The sequence below is a fragment of the Dama dama genome, chromosome 9 (genome assembly GCF_033118175.1).
Source record: "Dama dama isolate Ldn47 chromosome 9, ASM3311817v1, whole genome shotgun sequence".
Taxonomy (NCBI): Eukaryota; Metazoa; Chordata; class Mammalia; order Artiodactyla; family Cervidae; genus Dama; species Dama dama.
Genome location: NC_083689.1, coordinates 46,946,476 through 46,955,551, shown reverse-complemented (window position 1 = coordinate 46,955,551; position 9,076 = coordinate 46,946,476). Strand labels below are relative to the sequence as shown.

Sequence of the window (9,076 nt, the reverse complement as noted above, 5' to 3'; positions counted from 1 at the left end):
GCATGGGGAGGGGGAGCTTAAAGTGATGCAAAAGGACCCATGATGAACAACACATAAAGATTTGAAATAAAGGCTGAATCATCCCAACCAGGGGCCTACTTCCACCAAAACTTTATGTTTTTTTAGTAGTGCATTAAAAGAGTTCTTATGTTGACCACTGAGGTTTTTGTTCTGTGCTAAATCGCTTCAGTCGTGTCCGACTCTGTGCGACCCTATGGACTGCAGCACGCCAGACTCCTCCGTCCATGGGTCCTCCAGGTAAGAAGACTGGAGTGGGTTGCCATGCCTTCCTCCAGGGGATCTTTCAGACCCCAGGGATCGAACTCTAGTCTCTTACATCTCTTGCACTGGCAGGCAGGTTCTTCACCACTAGCGCCACCTGGGAAGCCCCACTGAGTTTTTTGGCACCCTGTAAAATCTGATACCAGAAGAGTTCCTCACTAGAGTGCTAGCCCTGGAATGAGAGAAGGATTAAGTGACGGGTTATGAGTCTCCACTCCCTGAAATCTTGATTGGAACCTGAAGCTCGGCCCCTGCCCACCCAATCGCCCCGCCCATCATAAATTCCCCGCCCACCATGAGAGTTAACCCCGCCCCCGGACGCGCGCCGCGCCCGCTCCCGGTCCTGAACCCCTGCCCCTCCGGCCCCCACGCACACCTTCACGTCACTTCCGGGGCGGTGGCGGGAGTGAGGCTCACTTCCGCCCGCGGGGGAGCGGCGGCGGTGGCGGCGCAGGAGACCGGTCCGGGGCGCCGAGGGATTGACGGACGCACGGGCGGGCGGCCGGGAGCCATGGAGCGCGGCCCCGGGGCCGGGGGGCGCGGGCCGCGGCGGTGAGTGTCAAGCAGGGGCTGGCATGGCGGCTCTGAGCGGTCTCAGTGCCTCCCGCGGCCGTTTGGAGAGCCGGGCCGGGCCGCGAGGCTGGGGCAGTCCGGCCGGACGTCACTGAGACCCCGCACTCCCGGGGCGGCCGCGGTCCCTGGTGGAGGACCACTGCTCAGGGCCCGGGACCGCGGGACAGCGTCTCCGACTCTGGCAGAGCTCCGTCCGCAGTCCATTCTGTCCTCCGACGTGGGATATGCGCTCACTCTCTCGGGGACGCGGCCCCGCCTTCGAGGAGTGCACTGTCCGAGCCGCGGACTCTGACCCCCGGCCCCGAACAAATGCCCCAGCCTGACAACCCCGCCCGCCACGGCAACCGGAGCCGAGCCTTGCATCCTAAACGTCTCCAAGTGCGTCCGGCTTGGACACCTGGTCAGGCTTCCCAGCCTCTGCTCCAGTCCCATCTGCAGGCTGCTACCAGGGCACCATCCACAGCCCCTAATCCATGGGCTCCACTCCAGACCCCCACTCCTTAGGCTCCCCGTTTCCTCCAGGATGAATTTCCCCCAAATTCTGTAGTAGGATTCACGGGCGGGGCCTGACCCAGCTCTCTCCAGGACCCCTCTGCTCACTATTCCTCCCAGTGTCCGTCTAGTCCAGGATCCCTAGTTCCTGGAACCCGCTGTCACCTCTGGGGTTTGACTATCCTTTCCCCGCTGTCCTGGTCCCTGTCACCAGGCACTTTGCAGGCGCCTTTCAGACTGACTGGGAGAGGTGCGGTCACAGTTGTCCATATTTAGGTCGTCTTGGAGAATTGTAACTGCCTGACTCCTTGTTGGTCCTCATGATACCAGCAGCCCACACTGGGCCTGGCAGCGGGGTGCCGGATATGTGCTTGTGGACAGAATTGCTGGGCTCTGAGTGCTGGGAGTGCCTGCCCAGTGAGTGAGGCATCTAGGTGTGCGCTGCAGTTTGAGGCCCAGCACTCTCATTGATATATGGCACCCTCGTTGATATCCGTGTAAGACCATGGGAGGTCCCAGGTCTGGGAGGCCTGAGAAGAGATTATATCTGCTCTCTGTCAGGCATGGCAGACTGTAGAGCCCCCCCTTTCCCCCGGGTCCTTTGTTGTTCATTCGGACAGTGTTGATTGAGTGAGAACCAGTGGTGGTCCTGCCCTCATGGAGTTTTTCTTTGGTTGGAGGTGGGGGGTGAAGGCTGAATTTATACATACAAGCTGTGGAGTCAGATCTGGAGCCTGTGGGGAAGGGACTAACCTGTTTGGAAGGGCACTGGAAGATGTGAATGGTGAATGGGACAGGGAGCCCAGGCCGTGCGATTAGGGGAACTGCTGGGGCTGCAACTCTGAGGCAGGAGAGGTGTGGTTCATCGGGGAAGAGTGGGTTAGTGATGAGCAAGGGAGGCTGGAGAGGTCGGCCGCAGCAGACGGTGGTGAGGGATTTGATCTCCATCATAAAAATAGTGGGACCCCTGGAACAGCCCAGTGGCTGGTAGATTTGTGTTGTGAAAAGATCTTTTGGCTGCAGGGGGCAGAATGGCGTGGAACAGGGTGGCAGTGGTCAACGGTGGGGGGGAACCAGTGAGGAAGGAGACTGTGTGTGCCCCCGGTGGTGGTGGGAGGGAGAGAGGCAGTCAGCAAGCCCTGTGATGGGCCGGTCTGAGGATGCAGGGAGGTGTCAAGGATGTCATCTGGTTTCTGGCTTGGTCAGCAGGCCCTTGTCCATCCTGGGGTGCCTGTTCATCCTTGGGTCTCCAGGGGCCTCCTACCTGCCCACTGGCTCTCAGCCAGGCCTTCCTCTCAAAACCAGCCTCTCCTTGCTGCCCAAACTCCAGACCCACCACGCCATCAAAGCACCAGTGGAATGTCAACCTGTTGGGGCCCAGACATCTCTGAGAATACGTTGGAGCAGCCTCAGTTTGATTGACACTCTGAGGAGTGTGTCCTGGGCACGGTGAGGTGTTGAGCAGCATCCCTGGGTTCCACCCACTCAATGCCAGTAGTAACCCCCCCAAGTCATGACAACCATAGATGTCTCTCCAGTGGTTGGCCCATGTCCCCAGAGGGCAAATTTGCCGTGGTCTGAGAACCAATGTGATAGACTCTCCCCTCTGAACATACTTGCATGTAACACAAGCATCCCACCTGGGAGTCTGGGGGCTCCTGGAGGCCATCTGTGTCCCTGCCTCCCTCTCCCATACCTCTCCATGTGCCCCTGATCCAAGTGACTGTGAGATGTAGCTTTCTGTGGCCCCCAGTCTCAGATCGCAGGTCTGCAGGGGGCAGGTGTGTTTCTGGGCCTTGGACTGCACCAACCTGCTCTGCATCAGCGTGGCCCTGGCCCAGTGGTTTTCAAATGCGCTGGCCGGGAAACCGAATAGGCTTAGGTGCTCTGCTGCCAGCAGTGAGCTGTGAACATGTGTCCCTCCCTCACTCCAGGCTGTCAGGACAATGTAGTAAGTGAGTAGGTTTTTCTCAGACCTCTGTATTCCAGCCTCTCTGTTGGCAGCTCCGTGCAAATTTGAGTGTAGTTGCTTTAGCAGCTCAGCTGTAGTCTGCTCGAGATCGGGTTCAGGACATTCTGTGCCTGTCCTGAGCCCTGCCTGTCCCACCTCTTTCCCTTCATCTCATTTACTCTCTTTGTGACCTGTGTGGTATCTGTACTGATGGAAGTGTAAACTGAGGCCCAGGGAGGCTAAGTGACTTCCCCGAGGCCACAGAACCCTAAGCTGGTGGATCAGGGGAAGGTGCCCCAGGCTTCTGTGGACCCCAACCCCCACTGGGGCCTGGCCCCAAGCACAGGAGAGAGCCATTGTCCTGGCTCCTTGGGCCTTTCCAGCCTGGAGATGTATCCTGCTTTTGTTCCCAGAGCTTTTGTTTGTTGTATTTCCTCTGCCTGGGCTCCTGTCTCCGGACGTCGCAGGCCCTGGGAGCATGCTCCCGGGTCCCTGTGGTCAGCAGTCTGTCCTCCCTTGGCTGAGCTGTGTCACCTGGGGGTGGCGGATGGGAGGGGGTGGAGGAGAGTCTAGGTCAGCTCTGTGGACAGAGGTCTGGGGGTACCGGTCTCCCTGGACCTGGGGCAGGGGCAGTATTAGGGAGAGTTGGGTAGGCAGGGTGCTGATCACCCAGCATGGCCTGCAGGCAGAGGCTGGACTGATGAATGGGGTTAAATGGCAACAGTCACCTGCAGGCTGAGGAAGTGTGGTAGCAGGCAGGGGGCTGGTTGGGTCCCACCAGGGTTACTTGGGAGGCCTTGGTGCCCCAGGGAGGGCAGGCCAGGCCAGGCTGTGGGGCAGTGGGTGGAGCTGTGGAGATTGGGCGGAGGGGAAGGCCCCGGGCTTGGGACCCATGGGAGCCCCAGGGGAACCCCACATTATGCTGTCCCCCTACAGGCTTTCCCTCTGTGCCACACGGACACGCGAGGCTGCGAGGCTCCTGAGGGCTCAGCTTGGACCGCGATGGGGCTGGGCCACGGCCTCCTAACGGGGCTTTTGTCTGGGGCGGTGGCCGGGGGTCGCCCTGTCCCCTGCCCACGTCTCCGAGCACCCCCAGCCCTCCCCTGCCGGGTGAGGCCCGCCCCGGCACCTGGCCCCCGCCATGAACGGCCTGTCAGTGACCGAGCTTTGCTGCCTCTTCTGTTGCCCGCCCTGCCCCGGCCGCATTGCCGCTAAGCTCGCCTTCCTGCCTCCGGAGCCCACCTACTCGCTGGTACCTGAGCCTGAACCCGGGCCTGGTGGGGCCGGGGCTGCCCCCTCAGGGAATCTGCGGGCCTTGGCTGGCACCCCTGGGCGCTGGAAGCTCCACCTGATGGAGCGTGCCGACTTCCAGTACAGCCAGCGCGAGCTGGACACCATCGAGGTCTTCCTGACCAAGAGCAGCCGGGGCAACCGCATCTCCTGCATGTACGTGCGCTGTGTACCTAGTGCCAGGTGAGCCGCGCGGACATGAGCCCTGTGGTGGAGGGGCCAGCCGGGGTGGGGGCCCCAGGTACGCTCTGTGCTCAGCCTCTCATCGTGGCCCATGGAGACCACCAGAGGGCCAGGGCAGGCGAAAGCCCATTTGGGTGGGCGAGCGCCCCAGAGACTCTTCCTGCCAAGGAGCCGCAGATGAGACCTGCCCACAGCCACCGGGAAACTGCTCGGGGTCCTCCCACGTGCGGCCTCCTGTGGGCCCTCTCTGGGAGCCTCCTGCCTCTGGGTCTCAGTGTTCACAGGCCCTGGGTCAGCGTCCTGGGCCCTGAGCGCCCAGTGAGGCCTCGGCACCTGCTTTCGGGTGGTGGCCCTGAGACCAGGCTGGCAACTGGGGCCAAGTCTGACTCCCCAAGCCCCAGGGTGGCACAGAGGTGGGGCCTCCAGCCACTTCTGCCCGCAGAGGAGGCCAGGTCCAAAGGGCAGGCTTTTACTTCTCGGCTGGGCTGGGCTGGGCTGGGGCCCAGTGGTGCTGGAGGAAGAAGATTCTGGGAGCCTGTTGACCAGGATCCATCCAGACTGGTCACCTGCTCTCACAAGACTGCCTGGCAGGCCCGCGTGGGACCCTGGGTAGAGATAAGGGCCCTGGTCCTTCCCCGTGGGGAGGGAAGAGCCGCCTTGCGGTGAACAGGGGCTGGCCCTCCTCTCTGTGGTCGGAGCGCCTGCAGTCTCATTCTCCAGGAAGGTTCAGAGCAGCAGGGAAATGAACTGCCATCCTTAGGCTGTCAGAGTCTCTCCATCAGGAATGATTCCGGGGGGAGGCAGCTGCCACCCAGAGCCGTCTATGTGAAGGTCACTATGGCTTCTCGGGCTCACACTGGGTGGTCCCCTGGACGATGGGGAGCCTGAGGCTTCACTGTCTATCCTGGCCTAAGTCCCAATGAGTAGAACCAATCCTCTGCTGCTTTTGGCAGGGTGCCAGGCGCCTCCCTCCGTCACCCTCTGACCTGTGCTTCCCCGCTTCCCCAGGTACACAGTTCTCTTCTCGCACGGCAACGCAGTGGACCTGGGCCAGATGAGCAGCTTCTACATCGGCCTGGGCACACGCATCAACTGCAACATCTTCTCCTATGACTACTCTGGTTACGGCGTGAGCTCGGGCAAACCCTCCGAGAAGAACCTCTACGCTGACATTGATGCTGCCTGGCAGGCCCTGCGCACCAGGTGAGCCCAGGTCACAGTCGGGGGGCAGGGGTGCCCGTCTCCTCACAGGTGACTGGACCCCGTGGGAAGAAGCCCAGGTAGGGGGCCACAGGGTGAAGCCTGACCCGAGTTCTGTCTGCTTGGTGTGCAGGGAGGCTGAATGGGGGCCCTCCGCCCTCCTTGGAGTGATCTCCTGGGAGCCCCAGTCTGGGAGGGGCAGGGACAGGGCCTGGGGTTCTCTCCATGGGAACGGAGGCTCCGCCTGGAGGGAGGAGTTAGGCAGAGGACTCAGGCCTCTCCTGGGCCTGGGATGTGTTGTGTGAGGGTGGTGTGAAAGGACTCGGAGATCCCCATGCCTAAGGGAGCATTTGAGGGGTGGGGAGGGGCCAGGCCCCTTGTTGTGGAGCTTGGCTTCATTCTGGGGAGGGTCTCTGGGCCTGGAGGTGTTGTCAGACAGCTTAGTTCCCAGCACAACCCCTGCGGGAGGTCAGCTAGCAGAGGCTGGGGCCTCCCCAGGCACAGTACCCAGCACAGTTGCTGGCTTGACTCAGACAGGGTCCCTGTGGTCTGGTCTACGCTTCTGGCCCTGGAGCCCACCGCCCTTGTCATCCAGGCCCTGGCAGCCCCCTTCCTCCCCATGCTTGCTCACTGAAGCATGGTGGCTCAGTCTCAGAGCCAGCACACACAACCTGTGGCCTGGTGCCCCATGCTGCCCTGGAGGGAGCATCTGACCCCCAGCCTCCCAGAGACGGTGCCCTCTGCCTTCCCAGGGTGGTCCAACCTTGGCCCTGCCTAGCCAACTGGTGCGACCAGCTCCTGCAGGGCCCACAGTCAGCCTGCCCTGGGGAGGCGGGGCCCTGGTTGCTGTAGTGATGCACCAGGAGTGCTTGATGCAGGCCCTGGGAGCAGGGTCCCCTGGCACCTCTGTGGTACTGGGGACTCATGCTGGGTGACCTGGTGCAGGTGTTCCACACTCAGCTGCCTCAGCCTGTCCCTGCTGGCTGGGGGTTGATAGTAGAATCACACCCTTCCGAAGGGTGAGGGTTCTGAGCTCTGTCATCTGTCCATCTGTCCTGCTGCCAGTATTGACCTCCAGCAACCTTGTCCCTCAGCCCCAACAATTGAGAATCATTAGGAGGGCGGGAGGCATGGGCCCAAGCAGTGGTGCAGGGCGGGGAAGGGCTGGAAAGGCTGTGGAATCCAGCACCTGCTGCGTTTGTCCAGGTGGAGACAGCCAGGTGCAGCTGAGAGTCCTCCCCGGAGCTGGGTGGTAGGACCGGGCTGGTGCTCAGCACAGCGGTACTCCTGGCAAACCAGGGAGCAGGCTGAGGTGGAGCGGCCAAGGGGGGTTGGCACAAGGTTGGATGGCACCCCCAAGGCCTAGGGTTGGGGGCCAGAGGGCAGGGACAGGTGCTGATGATCCCTGGGTGCCCGAGTGCCCTGGCCACTTGGAACAGGGGCACCCCCTTTGAGATCACAGCTGGGGAAGTGTGGAGGGAAGGCCATGGAGACCTCCTATACTGGGAGGGTGGTGAGTGGGTCCTTGAGTGGTCAGGAAAGAACTGTGCTGAGGTGGTGCTCCGGGAGGTCTGTCTGGAGTCACGGGGAAGGGGCATAGGACCTGACCACTGTGTAGAAAAGGTGCTCAAGGAAGGAGGTAGTGACCACTCACTCCCCTCAGGGGCCACTGTTCCTGCTTACCCACATTTTACTAGGCACCTGAGGGGCTGCATACTGGCTGAGATAACTGGGCAGACTGTCTTCATTCCCCAAGCCCAAGGGAGTGGGTGAGGGCGACTGTAAGACACACCCCCTTGCAGTGGGACCAGGAAGGGCTGTCAAAATTCCGAACTGCAGCGGCAGGAAGGCCCCAAGCAGGTTCTGCATGTGGCCCTGGTCTAGTGTGTGTACGGGTCGAGAGGGCCGGGTGACCGGAAGAAACCCCAGGGACCTGCCTCCAGGAACCACAGCGCTGGTAGGGCCTTCACAGGTGTACTGCCCAGGTGTGACCAAGTAGATACTATCGAAACTGAGGATCTGGGCTGCGGGCAAGCTGTTCTCCTCACACCTGAGGATCCTGCCTCCCCTGCTGAGCCAACCCCCTCGGTGCTGGCAAGTAGGGGAGGATCCCAGGTCCCTATCATATTTCCTGGAGCCTGCGCAGAAAATGGAGGGCGGGCAGTGGGAGGGGTGTGTGAGTTGCTTCGCGGCTGATCCTGCCCCTACCGCCGCCAGGTACGGCATCAGCCCGGACAGCATCGTCCTGTACGGGCAGAGCATCGGCACGGTGCCCACCGTGGACCTGGCCTCGCGCTACGAGTGCGCCGCGGTGGTGCTGCACTCGCCGCTCACCTCGGGCATGCGCGTCGCCTTCCCCGACACCAAGAAGACCTACTGCTTTGACGCGTTCCCCAAGTGAGTGCGGGGCAGGGCGGGGCAGGGGCGGGGACTGGTGGTGGGGCGGGACCTTGGCGGGGCGGGGTGTGGAGGCCTAATGTGCACCGCCCCGCAGCATCGAGAAGGTGTCCAAGATCACGTCGCCGGTGCTCATCATCCACGGCACGGAGGACGAGGTGATCGACTTCTCTCACGGGCTGGCGCTGTACGAGCGCTGCCCGAAGGCCGTGGAGCCTCTGTGGGTGGAGGGCGCCGGGCACAACGACATCGAGCTCTACAGCCAGTATCTGGAGCGCCTCCGCCGCTTCATCTCCCAGGAGCTGCCCAGCCAGCGCGCCTAGCCTAGTGGCCGGCCGAGCCGCGCCGGGACCTCAGCAATAAGGCGGCGCCCGGACCCTGCCCCGGCCCCGGGGGCTGCATGTGAACCCCCGGGCGCCCCACGCCCTAGAGGCAGCCGGCCGGCGGGGGTCGGGACCTGCCCTGGCCCCTGGGCCGTGGACAATGTACAGGTGACGGAGCTATGCGCTCCTTTCCTTTTGGAAGCGAAACGAAGGAAAAACGTGAAAACAGAAATTAAAGATTTAAAATTTTAAGGTTCCTCTTCCTTTCTTGGCTTGTGCGTGCTCTTTATGGGGCTCAGCGAGCCCAAGACGGGGGAGGGACACGACAGGCTTTGTCCCCATCCCCCCCAGGGGAATTCACAACTGCAGATGCCAGGCCAGAGTT

At 62.0% G+C, this 9,076-nt stretch overlaps 1 protein-coding gene across 2 annotated transcripts; it reads left to right on the top strand.

Moving 5' to 3' along the window:
• Nucleotides 1–690: 690 nt before the first annotated feature.
• On the top strand, nt 691–8,943 carry ABHD17A (abhydrolase domain containing 17A, depalmitoylase). 2 transcript variants are annotated; one of them, XM_061151278.1, is made up of 5 exons: nt 691–834; nt 4,235–4,744; nt 5,780–5,974; nt 8,189–8,368; nt 8,466–8,943. In XM_061151278.1, exons 2-5 carry the CDS (start codon nt 4,440–4,442, stop codon nt 8,689–8,691), a joined length of 906 nt encoding a protein of 301 aa, XP_061007261.1. In that variant the 5' UTR covers nt 691–834; nt 4,235–4,439; the 3' UTR covers nt 8,692–8,943. The 2 variants fall into 2 exon arrangements, with proteins under 2 accessions (XP_061007261.1, XP_061007260.1); XM_061151277.1 differs by having other exon boundaries at nt 692–834; nt 4,235–4,771.
• The last annotated feature ends 133 nt before the right edge of the window (nt 8,944–9,076 follow it).